Source organism: Ceratosolen solmsi, unplaced genomic scaffold (assembly GCF_000503995.2).
Source record: "Ceratosolen solmsi marchali unplaced genomic scaffold, CerSol_1.0 scaffold45, whole genome shotgun sequence".
NCBI classification, from domain to species: Eukaryota; Metazoa; Arthropoda; class Insecta; order Hymenoptera; family Agaonidae; genus Ceratosolen; species Ceratosolen solmsi.
In genome coordinates, this window is record NW_011948436.1 from 3,539,078 (window position 1) to 3,559,627 (window position 20,550).

A 20,550-nucleotide genomic window follows, 5' to 3' on the forward strand; every position below is an offset into this window, starting at 1 on the left:
GACATTTTTAAGGATTTACGTTTAAACTTAGCCGGATTATTCTCAACACGAGTTAAGCTCTTGAAAAGTGTAATTACAATAAACATATTTCAGAATTGTCTATTTGAATTGTCTAGCAATTAAAATATGATTTTTTTTTTTTAATGTTCTTAAAGTATAAGCTTAATGTGATTATAAAATAAACTTTATTCGAGTAGCTTATTATGCCAAATATCCTCTACGGCAACTTGCCACCCCCCCCCCCCGACTTGCAAATGGATGGTTAATTTTGGTAATTTTTTGATAAAAAATCAATCCACAAAGTACGGAAAAAACTGTATCGGGTCGAATGTGAACGACAAACGGGAGAAACTCATCTCCGCCACGACAAAAGTTTGTTTAGCAACATCGTGCAATCAAAGAGATTTCCAATCGCTTATACCGACTTTAGGATAATTTAGGTGGACGATGGCTTTGTTTTGCGGTTTCCTTGGTTCGACAACGCACCGACAAACGCAGAGAAAACATCCGACTCGTATATTTCTAGTCCTGAGAATTTGCCTTTGCACAGCTTATTTAACCGATCCAGGCCTCTTCGGATTACTCCTTGTTTTATTTACTTCCTCGTAATTTGATCGCATCGCACTCTGTTCCAAAGCTTCTCAATACAAGAAATTAAGTGCATTAATAGTAACAATTGTAAAAGCTAAAATATTAATATTACAGATATACTTTTCAATATAAATAGCTTTCAATAGTGAATGACATTTTAATTGATTCTCTCGTTAATATATTATAAATATATTATGAAATAAAAATCTAATTTTTTTTAGCTCGAATTTTTCAAATAACCTCTCGATAAAAATTGTAAAACACTTTACTTTATATTCTGCAATTACGCCTTTGTTAAATACATTTTTAAGCTCAAGTCTCTTAGAGTCTCTTATACATTAGAGAAACCCGTATGTTTCCTAATATATACCACGAAAAGTTTATTTATCTTAAAATACAATGTACTTTAAAAAATAGTCAAATTATAAATATTATCTTTTAGACATATTGTTTTAATTTTCTAAACATTTATTTTGTCCAGAATTTCTTTAATACTCCCGTACATTAATATTCACGGCTTCTTATAAACTCAATAGGACTTACTCATAACATTTATTTAACATGATATTGAATTAGAATTATTGAATTGTCTTCGTTTATTTTTCTTAAAAATTCTGTAAAATTTTTCATTAAATTTTGGTGGAATTTTATCCTTAAATGCGATTCCAATGCTTAATTAAATAAATTCATTAATTAATATTTTAACCAATGTCTTGCTTTTTTGTGTCGTGTGAAATTTTATAAAAGCATACATAACGAATCGAGAGCTTAAAATCGGTATTTTAAATATCTCGTTTATTTGTAATACCATAAAATTTTTAATTTAATTTTTAATTTGCTCTGTTGGTTTAGATGCTGCAAATTTTACGACCTGACATGCTCTGAATTGGGAAGGCTATGTAAACTAAGTGATTTATGAGGATTGTGAAAATGCAGACCAACAATCTATTTCGTGCGATTTCAATTCGCCATATTTGAACAATAATCGATGCGTATTGCTCGAACATGCAAATGAATTCATTTATTTTTGAAATATCGAGATAGAATTAGATTCAAAATTTGAATAAAATATTAATTCTATGTGATTTTTATCCTCGCACGAATAAGACATTGACAGTAATTTTAAAATACGTGAAATGATAATTAAAGATGACATTTGTACCTAAAAATATTTCTCCTTCAATGTATTTTCAACTACTTCGATGAATTTTCATTCAATTTTCGAAATATATTTTGCAACAGAATGTACAATTTTTTGGAGCATTAAGTGCCGTATAATAGACATGCAATAATAATGAAATAAGCAAGAATCGTTAATAATGACTATTGCAAAGGAATTTTACCCTTCATTGCTTGAAGTTATGTTTAAAATGTTTAAAAATGTAATATTATTTAATAATTATAATAATTAATAATTAATCGAGAGTTATTTTTAATTGTTATTTTGCTGTTGTCTTGTACAATGCAGCAATTATATAACTCGAGTATGAAAAATAAAAGTTGGCTTTTCTAATTTAATTTATATATTAATTTGAAGAATTTGTCAATGTTTAAAAAATATTTAATTCTTCAATAGAAGTATTTATCGTTGTAATGGTTAATAATTTTGCGTTATTCTTATTATTATTATTATTATTATTATTATTATTATTATTATTATTATTATTGTATCCAGTTTCTCTTTTTGAATAGCCCATTGTATATAAATTATAACGTTGTGCTCCGTTTTATCATTACAATGATATTCAATTTATAATGTAATTTATCGACGTGAAAAACAATAAATTTTATTTAATTTTTCATCGATAAATATAATTTATAATTTATTTATTACATTGTTAATACAACTAACGCAATGGGATACGAAAAAAACTTGCTATACTTTTTCTTACAATTTCATATTCATACTGATGAATTTCTTATTGCAATATTAACTAATTGAATTACCTCGAATTTCACACACAAAAATACCACTCATAATGTTAAGCTTTCTCAATAATCTTGATTGAAAATTATGAATTTTTTTTTCTTCAAATTTTAATAAAAAAATTCGTAATTACATGTGAGATATTGGCTTCCGAGGCTCCAAGAACAGTACGGTTCACTTGTTCGTGATAGAATAAAAATTGATTAAAACAATTTAAATTCGAGAAAAATGATAATTTACAAATTACCGTTTTAAGAAATATTTTTTATAAAATATCGATAATCATATCGTGTATCCGAAAAGCGATACATTAAACTCGAGTTTCCTTGTAAAATGACACGATTTCGAAACTTTTTTAAATCATTGTCTTTTTTTATATAATATACAGGTTTAATATAATATTGATACTTTTTTTTTACAATTCGAATGTATTATAATTATGGCAGAATTATGGACTTTGTTAATAAGTATGATAAACATGTAACTATGTATGTATATATATATATATATATATATATATATAATAGGTGTAATATCGTTGTGTGAAGTGACCAAAAGAAATTAGGATTTCCTCTAGGAACTAGGATTTCTTATCCACCTACTTTGACGCTCCTCCGAATATTTTTAGTCTCACATTTTTCAATCGCATCTTGTCTGAGAGGCGATTGGTTTATTCCAAGTATTATAATATTCTCCATCTTCCTTGAGGAAGCTTGCACTTATTTAATTAATTATAAATATAGGTTATAAGAAAATATATTTTATAGTCTTAAATTTTATGGCACTTAATTTAATTAATTATAAATTTTAAATGTAATGAAAAATAATGGATTTTTTTACATTGAATTATTTGCGAAAAGAATAATTAATGTTAATTTAAGAAAAATTAACATATTCTGTAGAAATTTTTTAAACAATATAAGTACAATACATTTGTCTACGCATCTGTAGTGCGACTGTAGTATAATAATAGTAATAATAATAGTAATAATAGCAATAAGAATAATGTACTTGAGCATTAATTCCGTAAGAAGAAGTATACTACAGGCAATATCTCGACATTATAACGAATAATTAAATATTTACCTTTCACGTAGTGCCAATTAAATGTAATACACTGTAGAGTCGTATGTTTCGCCATCACAACGATTAATCAATGCTAAATTCTTGCATCGACCTCGTGAAAAACCAATGACGTACAAGCTTATCTTTTAACGGGATTTCTAATTTTAGTTTTGCTTCAGTTGGTTAAGGAACTTGTGAAGAAACAAGACGCGTAACACGAAGAAATCGATCTACAGGATCAAGAGTGTCGTTGCTCAAGAGAGGCGTTCAGCAATCAGATTTTACTTCCAAGGAATAGCATTAAGTATTCATCTTGACAACAAGCAGTAGTTGGAAAATTCCGGCCATTAAATCGTTCTGGTACGATAAAATTTTAACGTCCGGTAAACTTTTTCTTCGTCTGACATCGGGAGCCTGACAATTGCTCTCTATCAGCTCGCTCGAAGATTCGTTGATCGAAGATAAGAGCATCTTCGATTATCGCGCTCTAACCGCACTAATTACAAATGCAACAGGTTTTTGTACGCCAAAATGTTCCTACTATTTACGCAAGGCTTGTCGATGGAATAACCAATGTAGCCTAGATATACGAGTGTCGGCGTCATTGTAATATTCGACAACGAACTTTCAGCCTTTGAATTTAAAATGAAAGTTTCTTCAAGTCCAGCTAACAGAATCAACATTAACCGCCAATGTAGATTATAAATTCATTCCACTAAAAACTATTTCTTATTCGACTGGATCGCCCGATCATCCTTATAAATCGTACGATTCGCCGCATTACGAGTTAAGTAGTTATCGTACTTTGAAAATATAGCACTTAATTTTAGGGGCCCGAGATAATAAAGGTCGAGCGAATAATATCGAGCACTAATTAAACCGTGCAAAGTACAGGAAAAAAAATTAGACATACCGTGCGCTTGTGAGCGTAATTGGGGCCGAGAGCCACCGACACGTATTTAGTCTACGGACAAAGAAAGAGAGAGAGAGAGAGAGAGAGAGAGAGAGAGAGAGAGAGAGGAGAGAGGAGAGAGAGATGGCCGCTCGCGGAATTCTCCACCCCTTCCTACCTAGCCTCATCGCCAAGAGTCAGCGCTCCAGGTCTAAGGCAATGGGAGGTGGGACAGATCGTAACTGCGGGCCACGCTGCACAACTCGTGGAACAGAGAAACACAGTGAATAGAGAGGCGGGGGGATCGAGTTTACCGCGTCACGTCCGCGACGTGCTCTCGGAGGACGATCGCCGTGGCTGTCGCCCGGAGCTCTCCGAAAATTATCATCTCTCCGAAAGGAATACGCCTGCGTGCAAACTTTGGCCTTTTATTTCTAACTCGATGCACCTGTGCCCCCTACTTGGCTGCGAGTTGCACAAAGTCCTACCAAATCGCGATATATATAGGCTGAATTACTGGACGGGCTGCCTGGATTCTGCGACGCAGCTCTTCTACTCGGAGACTTGCCTTGCGGCCACTTAGGATTGGTATTTTGCGATAGGCGCAGCAGGTTTTTAGCGCGTTATTCAAGCCCATTGATTTTTAAAGGGGCGGTCGGTTTAATAGCGGAACTGCTTCGTTGAAAAGTTAAGGCCGTTTAAATAGCTAAGCCTTTGGATTAATTTAAGTAGACGTCAAGTGTAGCGAAGTCTGAGAATTTTTCACTACATTAGCTATTCGCGCGTTGTTTATTATTGGCATTAACATCTTGTCTGGAGATTTCGAAAAAAAAAACAAAAAACTATTCGCATCTTATCGTATGCCAACGACTAGCAACAACGCTTCGTCGGTGTATAATAAGAAGCAAAGCTTCTTTGGCTCTTTAAACAAATGTTTTTAGTTTGTTGGAACATTATGAAATACGTATAACGGCTTATATAAGTTGAGCTTATATTTATTTATTCATTAAAATACTTTCTTATGTTTCAGGATTTTACGTAGTAAAAGATTTTAAATTCCTTGAAATTTTAATTATCAGACATTTAAGATAGTAGTTATAATAACAGTTTTACCATTTGATTTTCAAACTTTCAATTATCGTTTTATGGACGAATATTTATAAAGAAAATAGTTTTTAAATCGTTTATTTATTTATTTATTATTTTGTTTTTATTAATATACATTATTTTATCAATAGTATTTCTACGCTCAAAACGGAAAATAAAAATTTCTAGATTAAATTTGTTTGCATTTGGTATTAAAAGTTATTAAAAGTTAATGCAAATAAGTAAGATCCTTGAATTCTTGATAGCTTACTTTATTTATAAATTTTAATAAATGATATTGATTATTAATCAAATGTAAATATTCAATGCAATTAATAACGGGCTGTATAATTCATAAAATTCAATCAAACTCTGTATTATATATAAGAAATATCTTTGAATTATTCTTACTGCATACGTAGATGCGCAAAATTATTCAAACTATAATCTTATCTTACTTAAATAAATATAAAAATTACCAGTACAATTTCTAATAATAATATCTTACAAAACATTGTATTTACTTTTTACATCCTATCGAAGAATGTAAAAAATTTTTTATACTTCTTTTCATTCTTTTTGTTTTTCTTTTAACAGTTGCTACGGTATATCATTACTCGTCTGGAAATCAAGTAAAGAAAATTATTAATCAAAGCACTCCGAGTTATTGATATTAACCGTTATTAATATCAACAGTAACAAGTACTTATTCATTTTCTTAAATCTATAATTAAAAGAAAGAAAAAAAGAAAATGAAAAAGAAAAAGTTTTTACAAAATATAATTGGAAAAAGCATTTGATATGCTATTACAATAAATTGTACGGTTATTCTTAGTTTCAACTGGAGGTTTGATTTTATAATTATTATTTAATGTTTGATGCTTAATAATTTTGTAACGAACATTTTCAATGACATTAATACTCATTTATTTGAATATACTTTGCGTAATATTTTTTTTTTCTCGATATTATGCCCTCATTGCTGTCTTATTCTAAAATTGTCATGCAAGAAATTCACACCTCAGCCGCTATTTCAAATTTACAAAGAAATTTCATTTTACGTTTACGTTTACGTTTATGCTTACGTTTACGTTTACGTTTACGTGACAAAGTCGCCTTGATTTTGAATGAATAATACAAATTATCTACCTTCGAGTGCAGTGTAGCGTAATTGCAAATTGAAATTCATCACCTCTAATTTCAGTGGATTATCGATTTATGACGAATTTTATGACAATGGGCGAATGATAAAGAAATTAACTTCCCATTGCCCTTCGTAATTACATCTGAATTTGCGAGCACACTATGTCAGACTATCAGACCTGGGAAAGCTTTCCAATCAAATAGTCGGGTTTCCTTGAGCTTCGCTGCTCTAATCCGCCGATAGTTTCGTGGATGATGATGTACGAATTGTAGCAGACATATCAGATCGAAGCGAGGATCTCAAGAAGGAACGAATCAACTTATTCACGACAAGTGTTTTCCCATTCGGCCAGTGGACAATGCTTCATCCGGATAGTTAAAGCAGCTCAAGGCTCCCTTAAGCCATTATATCGAGAGGTTTATGTTGCATAAAGGCAATATTGCATTTTCCGAGATAAAGCTCTGAGCCTTGCGCATATCCTATTAAAATATTTAACGAGTGACAAACATTTTATAATATCGGTCACCACGTCTGGTTGCGTAAATTAATTTTCTATTATATTCAAATTTTTCTCCTCCCATATGGATGCATAAGGTTTGTTGTATATACGCAGGAAAATCAATGTAGCACGGATATTATAATCGAGATGAGCAAGTTATTATTAAGAAAGTACAATAATAATCAACGAATCATCTGCATAGATTGGTTAACGAGCGTATGACGATAAAATAGCGCAAAAGTAGATTACATTATACGCTGGCGCATGCAAAGTTGTGAGAGTACGTTGAAAAAATTGTGTCAAATCAATCGAGAAGCGCTGCCGATATTAATAGGCCGAGTCGCTTGTAATTTATAGTATAAAATTGCGTAAACAATGGTACGTTTGTATTAAATATTTAGCCTATTTAATACGTTTATGAATAAAAGTATGTCACTAAAGCACTTATTCAGTTAAAAATGCACGAAATCCTATTTATTATGTATAAACAAAATTAGAATGAATTATATCGTTAAATTATCAAAATACAATAACACATTCTACGAAAATAATTCAAAGTATTTTCCATTGTATTTAACTCGATACCTATTAGAGAAAGAAAGTACATAAATGAATAAAAATTCATGTAGGTAGACGAGTATAAATGCATATTCCGTGAACAAATAGACTCATTATGATTATGAAAAATAGAATAAATGATTTATATTCGAAAAGTTGCACCGAATAGAATTTTTTTTGGTTATTCTCTCTCTCTCTCTCTCTCTCTGTCTCTCTATCTATCTATCTATCTCTCTCTCTCTCTCTCTCTCTTTAGCAGTAATACACAAAAGTGTATATAGTACGGTATACACTACAGATGTACGATCACTTATGGTTTATATCTAGAACTCTGGGTGCTTTAGAAGTTACAATGAGGAGAAAGCTCTTCTCTTAAGTATTCCAGTACACATGTACGTCTAGGTACAATGTGTATTAAGATGTAAAGTTAAACGGTAGAGTGGGATTAGTTGCTAGAATCCGCGGAAGCACGAATAGACGTGTAAATGAAAAAAAGAAAATTTACTTGAAATTTACTTTTTAGTCCCTTACGAGAAGCCACTGATCCGTTCTTTGATAATTTAAAAAATTTTAATAACGAAATCTATTGATTATGTTTTTTTTTTAATCATTTTTACTTTATTATCATTTTATAATGGTTAAACGCGATGAATTTAATGTTACGTGTTTAGAATAGTATTAGTAGAACTTTTAAATTAACAAAATTACCACTCTATATGTGTAAAATGTATTAAATTATATTTATATTCTCATCTATAAATAAGGAAATTAAACTATTATTAAACACGGCTATTTCAATTTGAAATATTTTAATTATATACATGGACATGATATTTTTGATGTGCAATATAAATTTCATTTTTCCATTGCTTTTTCATTCTATAACGAAACTATTTATTTCGTTTGCTACAATAAGCTCTGTGCACATTCACGCACACATAGTGCAATTCTTTCTTTTGGCTCTGCAATGTTTTCTAGACATTTATAGTTTATAAAGTCGATTTACGAATCGATAAGAAACTGTAAAAGAATTCTATTTTTTTTTATCGTCCCAAAAACATTAAAATTATCTTCTACTTTTACAATTATTATACATTTCAGGCATTCATTTGCTCAACTCATTTAAAATGTCTCGAATGCAAATACTCGTCGAGCGCTCATTTACAATACAATTTCAAATCGTTCCTTTTTACCGCCTCTCACACATATTATCCAGGTTATTATATGAGAGTACATGTACAACTACGTAGTCATACGTGTGCGTTAAAAATTAGCCAACTGTGGATGACGCGCTGAGGCAAGAATCAATTACGGTCCACAGGGATTCGTAAATCCCAGGCTCGGCGGCCACGGATGCCGAGGTTAATACCCAAAGTCGTGTCTCTGTCGGGGACATTGCGCAGACTGCAAAACTTCGCACAATCCAAATGACTATTCGAGGAGAAGGAGGAGGAGGCTGCAATAAGAAAGTGCTGCAACTGACCCGATTCTGGCCATTTCGCTTCGGAGTGTAGTTGCTTTGGATGCTCGCGGGCAGAACGCAAATAATCGCGAGGACTTTGGCTGCGAACAACTAAGTACAGGACAACTGGTCCATTAACAGTCATGTTTTTTTTAAATTAAGGAGAAGGATATCAATCGAGTGAAGAAAAATGAAGTTTGTAATAGGAGTGGCAACCATCGATCGGTGATCATTGGCATAGAAGGTGCTCTGTAGGATCGTTATTGAATGAGGTCGACAGAACAATTTCTGACTCTCTCTCTCTCTCTCTCTCTCTCTCTCTCTCTCCCTCTCTCTGTCGTCATGTATGACTGTTTAAAAAAAAATGCAAGCGAAGATAGATCTACATAACCCATCCCTATTCTCAATTCTATATTATGAAAAATAATTTTATTTGAGCTCTGGAGCCCCAGTGTCAATTAAAACTATCAATAAGTAAATAAGAATCCCAACCCTAAGGGTCGATAAATTTATTGTAGTGATAACATTTATATTATTGCTGGTATTATTATTATTATTATTATTATTATTATTATTATTATTATTATTATTACTACTACTATTATTATTATTATTATTATTATTATTATTATTATTATTATTATTATTATTATTATTATTATTAGCAATGTAATGTCGGCCTTTGACAGTTAAAGTCGTTTAGTTTGTAAAAGTTTAGAGATACGCTATTTCTAAACATATACGGAAGTACAATCTTACGTGCATACTGCATTTGCATCATTTTCATCACATATTGATGATTGCACGTTTAGGGCAATCGTAATTTTGCTTGTTAAGTTTATTTCAAATACGAAATATCGCAAAAATTATCTAGTAAGAAATAGCGAAAACTATCGTTTAAAAAATTAATACCCTGCATCCTTGTTCTCGAGGACTTTTACAAATATTTACACATCCATAAAATACCATCCTAGCTCTTTTCATCGCTTCCTTCTCGATCTTCTACATGAAACAATTAAAATGCTTAGAATTTTTTAATTAGTTTTTTTTATTTTTTTTTTATTAGACTGGTTTATTACATTTGCAAATATCAATGAGCTTAGGAATGAGTTGAATTTTAAAATTTAACGTTAAATTATAAATTATCCGTAGAAGAGTTTAACGAAAAATTATGACAAATAACCAGTCTTCATACTATTGTATATTTTATGAAAAAGTCATCGTTAATCGTTGAACGTTTGAAAAGGTAAAAAAATCATCGAGCCTGTATATCACATTTGAATATTTATTAAATTTCTTCGTCGGGCCAATTCTTCGGAAATACACTTTCCATCTATGAAACGCCAATTTCTTCAAGCACGAGTTTCACTTTATACAAAACATTTATTATCAGTTCAAATTTCATTCGAAATCATTGTGACAATTGACAAAATTTCTTGAATAAATTTGTTATTGCCATTCTATTTCGATTAGATAACTAATCTCAACCATTTTTTCCGCCCACATTTATAGTCTGTCTCATTTTATTAATTTTACGACAACGTCTCTTTGAATAAGGCGTAGTGTAATTTTACATCGTCATGATGATAAAGATATTTACCATAAAGATATTTAACAGGTACACGATGATAAAATAATTTAGTCCGTGTTTATTCGTACGAACGATTTGTATCAATTAGCATCGAATAATTATGACTCGCCCACTCGGCCACACAATTTACATATTTATTCTCCTTATTTTGAATTTTTAGAGGAAAGAATTCAACGTATTAGGTTGTACCGTTAAGAATAAATAAAGATAAAGAGAGTCGTTAGCTCTCTTTGACAAATTTAATCTAAAATATTTAATGATATACCTCGATGATGTTCATGCACTCGTCTTCGCTTTCCCATTTCTAATTCATTATTTATATCTTACGTCACATTACCCTTGCACCCCCCCCCCTCGCCCCACGCGCCACAACGAAAGAGAGCATTATCTCGTTAAATCCCTAATCAAATCCATCTCGTAAATTCATTCCCCAGTCAATATACCAATAACACACCTTCAAGATACAATAAACAAGACCAATAAAACTAAAGGATTCTCGCTTTCTTCGTTCAGGACGACTTCTCACCGACAGACTCCGTGCGACAGATAAAGCAGAATCGCAAAAATTAAAAAATCCATCACCTGTAACCCCCCCCCCCCCCCCCCCTATTATCGCCAAAGCCCCATTGGATCATGATCAGCAATCATCCTCCGAGTGCCAAACGCTTCTCACGGTTCGTAATATCGCGCGTACCCGCGGGCCAATGATCGTCCAATCCTCTGCGCAGACTCGCGACGGCGATGCTCCGTCGCGACGCATCCGGAGACGCGACTGCCGTCGAGCGCGGTCCAATGTGCGCACGAGTTTGCGGTTCGCGAGGGTGTGAAGACCGGCTTGTGAAGGCCGCGCAATCTCGAGGAGAGGGGCTACTTGTGCAAGCGTGAGTACGAGTTGCGAGGTGTTGCGCGGTTCTCGAAGACGAGTGGAGCCCGGCCAGGATGTGGTGGTTCGGCCCGCTTACCCTAACCTCGCTGGCCGTCCTAGCGAGCTTCGGCCGCCACGTAACCCAGGCCGGCGTCCAAGTGCCACGCGTCCGCGGCGTACCCGTCTCCAAGAGCTCGCTCTACTCGCCCGACCGGGACTTCGAGTGCCTCGACGGGAGCCTCCAGCTGCCTTACTCCCGGCTAAACGACGACTACTGCGACTGCGGCGACGGAAGCGATGAGCCCGGCACCGCCGCCTGCGCCAATGGCTCCTTCTACTGTCAGAATTCAGGTCTCGACTTTCACCTCTCAAGCTCCACATCGTCGCCTTCTTCCCCCGCGCCTATTCGTTCCTTATGTCCTTGTTTCTTTGCTTTTTTGGTTTCTTACCCTACGGCTGTTGCACTCCATTTCTTCAAGAGAGGCGAATGTGCAATCTGTTAGAGCCGAGGGACGAGGGTAGCTCGTTACAGTCTCGTTATTTCAGCTTTAACGAGATGGGGTAGCTGGTGAAGTCGTACCCTCGCGAGGTGGCGAGCTCCAAATCGATAAATTGCCAGATAATGGGGCAAGAAGCCCATTTATGAGCTGTCAGTGTCTTCTCTGGTCGCAGAAGCAAGTACACATGGTATTTTGAAGTTTATTTTGGCGGGATGGATGAGTCAGAGACTCAAAGTACGAACGAGTCAACCAGAGTGTCGGAGAATTGAAGTTAAGTTCAGCTGGGACGCAGCTGCATGGAGCTCTAAACGAGTCCGTAGTACTTAAGAAAATGACAGGCCGTAGGGCTCGAACCATTTTATATTTGGATTGTGGGGAAGAAGGAAGAGAAGAAATCATTTTTGTAATGCATGATGTGTGTGTGTGTGTCTGTGTATGTGTGCGTGTGTGCGTGTGTGCGTGCATGCATGCAGTTTGTGTATTATGTTGCAAGAAAAAATTTTTAAATAGTAGGGAGAATCAAGATGCTAATGGGAAATGAAAGATTAAATATTGAGTGATTTGTTGAATTGGGACCAAGTTTTATTAATGAATTTTTTTTTACACATATTTTTAATAAAATTTTTTTCGATACAGGTTACCAAGCACTGTATATTCCTTCGTCAAGGGTAAACGATGGAGTCTGCGACTGCTGCGACGCTAGCGACGAATATGCTTCCAATATTCAATGCGTAGATAATTGTCATGAATTGAGAAGGAAAGCGTGGCTCGAGGCTCAGAGAGCTGCGGAACTAGCCAAAGAGGGTAATAAAATTCGTTTAGAATATATCGCTTTAGGGAAGCAACTGAGTACCGAGAATAAAGCTAAATTGGCAAAGCTTCGGATCGATTACGACGAGGCTGAACTAATAAAAAAAGAGAGAGAAAATGAGAAAACGGTGATCGAAGAGCGCGAAGCTTTGGCCTTGGAGAAATACAAATCACCGCCTCAGTCTGAGGAACAAGCCAAAGCAGAGAATCAGAATTCTGCGGAAGAAGCGGCCCAATTCTTTCAAATATTGGACTCAGACAAGAGTGGTACCATTACGGTAGTAGAGCTGCAGACCAGAGCGACGTTTGATAAGGACCATAATGGAGAAGTTAGTAAAGAGGAAGCATTATATTTTTTGAACAACCAGGAAGAAATTACACAACAGGAATTCATCGACTTTGCCTGGGCTAATGTAAAACCGTTCCTCATGCTTGAAAAAGGTTAGAATTATTTTGCATTTACTTTGGGGTTTCTGAAAATTCCTACTTTCATATACTGAAACTTTCAAGTCGACTTATGTTTTTTCATCGTACTTAAGATATTTGTCATTCGTAAATCTAGCTTAAAGAGCCAAGTTGTTCAAGCCAAAGTGTACCTAATCGTGTTTTAGAATTTTTCATGACTCTGTGTATAATAGACATGTATAATAGAAAAGTGTATAAATGTGTTTGCTTCTACAATTTGTTGAGAGAAAACTACTGATATTGTATTGGTTTGAAATCTATTGTAAATTTAATTTAATTAATATAAATTTAATTTGCTATTTATCGAATGTACCAGAACAATTTAATCAACTGTTTTTTTTAATTTTCTTTTACCTTTTTTAACTAAAGAACACAAATATATTACTACTTATATTGATGAGAAATGGTAATATTGATATTAATGAAATAAAAATAAATTTTGTGGCTTTTGGTACTGTATCGATTATATGCGTTTCTTAAAATATTTTAACTCCAATAATAAAAACTCTATCGTCGTGTACACAAGATGCACTAATTTTGTATAGATTATCTAGAATTATTTATTATATGATAAAGACTAAGTAATGAACTTCTGATGTATTTTAATTTTTTTTTTTTTTTTTTTATTATTTCAACTAAACAATATCGATGCCAATATTGAAATTACAAGAAGCTGGCTAGAATGTAATTTTATATTAACCTCAAATTTTATTTACAGTTACAATATATGTCGCTTTAGCCTACAAAATACGAAAAGTACGAGTAATCACCGTGTGCATGGTGCATACGATTATTCGCCAATAGTTGGTTCGATAAAGAGACGTGACATTTTAGCTTGACAATGAGCCGTCATCGCGTCTCTCTTTCTAATAATATATTTTTAAATCGGAAATTTGTCTCTGCGTCAATCATTTGTCAATCAATCATCATTTACTTTGCATTAAAATCATATCCTGCAATTGCTATGACAATTCTACCTTATCTAGGCCATGACCTAACATTATCATAAAAGTAAATTAAGTTCCTTTCTGCTTTGCGCTCCAAGCTTTGTGCGTGTAAACTCTTGGCTCGTTCGTTTGGAAAAATGCTTAATGCTAAGCGAGCACCGCGCGATCATCTCCAGGAAATTTCAGCCCGTCCAATGCTCGTAAACAAATGTCCGTCTGGTTAACGATCGATTTGAGATGGAGGAGCCTCTTGGTAAAAGTGGGGCATCAAAGAAATTCTCCGCAACGCGTACAGCGATCGATACATCGCTTTGTTAATTAACGATCTTAAGCGGACTCTCGGAACTCTGCAAGAGTTCTAAATATATTACTAAATATATTTCAAGAAGATGCTCTTCCGCAAGTCGACTAACCAAATGACTCGTTCGACAGGTGTCTTCAAGCCAGCGGAGAACGTCGAGAAGGCTGAGCCCCAGTCCGAGTCCCAATCGGAGCCCCAGTCGGAGCATCACTCGGAGCACCACTCGGAGCACCACTCGGAGCACCACTCGGAGCGCCACTCGGAGCAGCACTCGGAGCAGCACTCGGAGGACCAGTCGGAACACCAGTCGTCGGAACACCAGTCGGAGCACCAGTCCTTCGAACCCCATTCCCAGACCCAGCCCGAGACCCAGCAGGAGGCTCAGCTAGAGCGTCAGCGGGTTGAGCAGCGCAGAAACGAGGTGGAGCGGGAGCACCTCGATGATATCGAAGTGGGAGAGGGAGAGGAAGAGGAGGATCTGGACGAGGAGGGAGAGGACGTCGAGGACCAGGGACGGGCATCGGAGTTCGAGGAGACCGGACAGGCACCGGAAACCGAGGCCGCCCCCGAGCCGCCCCAATATGACGAGGAGACCCAGGCGATCGTGGACGAGGCGTCGAGGATACGCGATCGCTACCGGGAGGCCGAGCGCAGCCTTCAGGAGCTCCAGACGGAGATCCAGAAGCTGGAGGAGCGCACGGAGCGCGACTATGGCTCGGACAATGAGTTCGCCAGCCTCGACGGTCAGTGCTTCGAGCACGAGGACCTCGAGTACGTGTACAGCTTCTGTCCGTACGGGAGAACATCTCAACGGTCGAAGAACGGCGGCAGCGAGGTGAGCCTCGGTCAGTGGCACGATTGGGTCGGACCCTCGAGTAATCGCTACTCCATGGCCAAATTCGATCGAGGCCACACCTGCTGGAACGGGCCCGCGCGCACCTGCCTCGTCACTCTGCGCTGCGGCGTCGAGAACAAGTTGCTCCAGGTGTCGGAGCCGAGCAGATGCGAGTACGCGATGGAGTTCGCCACCCCGGCCCTCTGCAACCCGGAGAGCAACGTAAGCGGCAAGATACACGACGAGCTGTGATCGGTCTATCTCATCACGGCTCATATGATGTCCTTGGAGCCTGGAGATTCGAAAGGCGGTTAAAGATTGCGAAACAATAGCGGACGATGGTGCGGATTGCTATTCCATCCTGCGTTAAATCCTCTTATTTTCATTGTTTGTACGGATAAGGATTAGAGTGATAGTATTATTTGTCTCTTACTACATACTACTATGCACAATTGTACTTTATCATTATATTTCATTATCTCTAACTGCATGTCCTTTTAACACTTACTTCGACTCAGAAGTTCGACTTAACGTTTCTATATATATATATATATGTTTTTTTAAATGTCGTAATAAGGGCCATAAGGGATTTGTTAAACTGGCTGTCCGTGCGTGTCGAACGCAATTTGTACGTTAATTGGTAATCGTGAATCGTGCATTTTTTCTAACGTTTGCATTAAGAAGGAAAAAAAAATAACAAGGAAAGCTCCGACGAAAGTGATAATACTGGCAAGAAAATGTGAAGATATCGTAAGAAACTTCGTAAAGTCTAAGATTATTCGTCGTAAAAATTGGCTTGATTTTAAGGACTATGCTCATATGGCAGTGCGGAACATCGAATTAATGAATATATAATATAAATATTTGCCAAGATATGTGTTATTAGAGCCAATTATAACGATGACTGATTTTATATTGGACTTGATTTTTCTTAAGCGACCCACAAAGATATCGAGATATCGAGATATTCGAGCACGTAAAATCTGATAACAACCAAACAAATGTACAGCAAATTCAATTATATTTCATGGCATGTTAGGACTAAATGAGTCGATAATTCAGAGCACACACACAGACACACACCAACATACAGACACACGCGCGCACATATGCAAACATATATATATATATATACATATGTCGCGCGCGCGCGCGCGTGTGTGTAATAGAATTATTAATTTAAATGTTACGTATTTACAGTGATTGCGATCGATGCTTCATAATCGTTCCTTGTAAACCTAATTTTGTAAAGTCAAATATTGTTTGAGACAAGCCGTATTATCATTAAACTGAAATTATAATTAATTTTCACCGCTCATGAATAGCTATTAATTTATGTTTATATGCATACGACCAATTTTTATCCAATAAAATTATTCAACTGTTATTTTAATGATTAATTATTTTATTTAATTGTATATTACTGTTAAATATAAGTATATATCACAGTAGACATGCGCGAAGAGATCTTCAGTTATCGCGAGGAACACACGGTAGACTGGAAATGCTGGGATATTCCTTATACGTAGTGATGATTTTACTAGTAAGGTGAGAGCGATAATTGTTGACACAGGCGCGCACGCAAACAGACACAAACATGCACAGACCAATATCCCGTGCTGACGATTGCGCATTGTTGTTTGAAGTGGTATTGTTTGCGTTGAGCCTGAAAAGATAATTTCGCCTCATTTCCTATTGCCTATCGAGAATCTATTATGCTGTGCTCGGTTGCTAGGGCTTTAAGATCTTTGGTCTCCCGATTCGATTCCATAGGTCGGCTGCAGTGGTCATGTTCTCCCATACCACGAACTTGACCGCTGCCACTTCCAGTGAGAGATGAAGATGGTTAGGGGTAGCCGACAGGGTAGGTACTTAGGTACTTGAACATTTCAGGTTTCATTCGTAATTCGAAGTTTCACACTTAACAATGTATATATATATATATATATATATATATATATATATATATGCATACGGAACGCTCAAAGGTATGTATGCGGACAAATATGAATCTATAATTATCTATAATTCTATTATAATCCTATAATATGGAACACAGAGTTTTATTTAACTTATCGAGAAATGCCATAAGAAAATTAATCGATAGTCTATGAAAGAATTTAATCAATTTTAGCATATACATTAGCGAGAATTCTTAAAGTTTTGTGCTATTGATATTGTTAATGAACGTACATACACGTAAATATAATTTTATAAAATGATTATGAATGTCAGTTTTACACGTTTATTTAATGCCAATATCCTATAATGAATTTCGTATTTTTAAACTATACGGAATTTGTTTAGATTTTCCATTGTCTGTACTAATGGACCAATATGCTAATGACCAATAGTTTATTCCGGGAGTGCATTAATTAATTTTTATGTTAAATAAAGATCATATTAACACTTATTCCAAACATGATTCAAAATAAAATTCAATATCAATCAACTTTCGATAATATTTACTATTGAATGAACGCAAGTGATTATGGAGGACTATTTTTTACATTCGGAATTATTATTAGCTTTGTTTTTTAATTATTGTGAAATTAAATATTTATTAATGGGTTACAGATTTTCCAATTAATAAATAAAAGCAGATATTAAGAATCGAGAGGTTTTGAATTGAAAAATTAAAAAAAATTTTAAATACAATTTTCAGTATTATAATGCTAAACCGTAAATGTTGCTTTCCTTTTGACTTACTTTTCTGTTTTTATTTGAGTTTCCTTAAAAGCACACGTAGATTTCAGAAAATATTGATTACAGATTGAGACAATTGAGACAAAAAAATGTAATTTACGTGTTACGGTATGAAAGTAGATTTAACTTTTTCTCTGTCTTTTATTTATTTATTTTTTTTTTCCTTTCTTAATCGTCTACTTATTACCAGCTATATTATTATGTCTTATTGTTGATGGGATAGAGTTTTACGTAGAGAACGTTTTCATAAATTCAAATGAATTCAAATAAAGACAAATATATTCTTAATTAAGAAATGCAATAATAAAGTATGGTAGAGTTTAATATTTTCATTTTATTAATTAATTTCTTATAGATTATAATAGAAGAAGAATACGTAAAATTATGCCAATACTTACTTAAGATTTTCATCGACTCGTTACCTCGTTACCTCTCGGTACCTTATAATTTAATTCTTTCGAGATTGAGCAATAGGCGCATCTGTCGATTATTTTGTATTTATATTTTTCTCAAGACGATAAGAAAGTAAGATATTAATTAACAAAAGTTTAAGGAAATAAACAATATTGACTATGCTGATATCTTTATTTATAAACAAATAAAAAATATTGACTTATCTGTTTTTGGGTTATGAATAATACGAAGGTTTTTAGGTATTTCAAGCGAAATGTGCGCATATTTGTATACTTTAATATAACATTTTAATTTATTAATGTAGATAATAATAATTAATGGCAAAGTAATGATAAAAGTATAGAGTCGAGTATACACAGAGAGAAAAGTATTGGCCGTCCATCCAGAAACTGTGCAAACGATTTCTTCGACAATAATTTTAGCAAAAATTTTCAAAGATATGAGCTAGGAAGTCGAGCTTGAGAGACCATTAAAATTAAACGATCAAACATTTTAATTAATATGGACTAATTTTTTAGCAATAAATTTAATAAAGAATTATTAACTATAATAGTGCCACGAGCAATAATGATGTTTCGTCCTCTGGAAAAAAGATTTTTTTAAAGCGAAGGGTAGAGAGTAGCCTAAGTGCATCATCCTTCGTTATCATTTTAAAGTTGAAAAGTAATTTCAGAAATACGTAGTCACAAGTATTTATTCTAAGTCAGTTATTTATAGATTATCTATATGTCACAAAATTTTGTTGAAAAAAATAATACAGCCGTAGTATATTCGATGCTTACCATTTTCTCAAAACAATGAAAAGTAATTTTCGAATTCATCAACATAAAACGGAACACGAGAAAAAAATCAACATTTCAAAATAATTGTATAGTAATAGATAGGTTAGCTTTTATTACATTAAATGGCTAATATAGGTTTTGGATGATTTTATTTATACGTGGGAGAAATGCAATGAGTTAACAAAAAAAAACTCCTGTACACATCTGATTAAAATTAATATTGAGCATTAATTTTTCAACGTCTACGTCTGCTTTATTCGCGTTCACATATACAATCTTACTATTTTATTCTGTTACTTTACATTTATCAAATAACATTGTTCAAACAACTTATAAGATTAAAGTTTCATATAGATTAATCATTCATTTTATAATTATTTATTAGTTTGACTATACTTTGTTCTGCTTTCTAGTATCTTTAACTACTACATTACTATTACTTATTAATGCGTTCAGATTACCACTATTTATTTGGATTACTTTATCGAAATTCTCATGTCGACTAAAATATTTCTCTCGATGATCGTGAATATCCATGAGCTCGATCTTTAAGCTTTCAAAATGCATCGATTATCGTAATAGTACTACCAAGAGCTTGTAAGGCACATTAGGCAAGGCTAAAAGTATTTTGCCTTAATTTTTAAATTAATTTCGACAATTGATAATGTTTTTAATAGATAACAAACAATAAAAAAAAATAAAGAAAAAAAAAAATAAAGAAAAAAAAAAAATAAAGAATAAAATTCTTATAATTTACAAAGGTTTGTTCAATGTTACTACACAGATAGAACACTTTACACGTATTTTTTATTTACAAAAAAGGAAAAAATTTACTCAGGAAAATATTCGATATTACGAGTACATACATGTAGGTATAGTAAATGTAAACTAAACTACTGTACACACGAATTAATGTATGACTTTTTAAAGAAGTCACTATTCATCTCATTCTCATTCTCTTTTTCGCTCTCGCTCGCTCTCTCTCTCTCTCTCTCTCTCTCTCTCTCTGCTTTTTTTCGTTAAAGGAAAAGGAAAAAAAAAAAAAAAAAATAAAAAAGAAAAGAATAACGTCGAATACTTAAAACAAATAACTTAGGGAGAAAAATGTCA

The 20,550-nt window shown here is 34.1% G+C and overlaps 1 protein-coding gene across 1 annotated transcript; it reads left to right on the forward strand.

Annotated features, from left to right (window-relative positions):
* Nucleotides 1-11,576: 11,576 nt before the first annotated feature.
* On the forward strand, nt 11,577-16,069 carry GCS2beta (glucosidase 2 subunit beta). Its single transcript, XM_011503216.1, has 4 exons — nt 11,577-12,031; nt 12,817-13,431; nt 14,835-14,857; nt 15,125-16,069. The coding sequence occupies exons 1-4, from the start codon at nt 11,755-11,757 to the stop codon at nt 15,788-15,790; spliced, it is 1,581 nt and encodes a 526-aa protein (XP_011501518.1). The 5' UTR covers nt 11,577-11,754; the 3' UTR covers nt 15,791-16,069.
* Nucleotides 16,070-20,550: the final 4,481 nt, after the last annotated feature.

Bases quoted from the DNA above. Each gene is read 5' to 3' on its own strand.
- GCS2beta (XM_011503216.1), top strand. From the start codon at position 11,755: ATGTGGTGGTTCGGCCCGCTTACCCTAACCTCGCTGGCCGTCCTAGCG. The intron at 13,432-14,834 runs GTTAGAATTATT...CTCGTTCGACAG, and splicing joins GTTCCTCATGCTTGAAAAAG to GTGTCTTCAAGCCAGCGGAG. The intron at 14,858-15,124 runs GTCGAGAAGGCT...CGCAGAAACGAG, and splicing joins TCTTCAAGCCAGCGGAGAAC to GTGGAGCGGGAGCACCTCGA.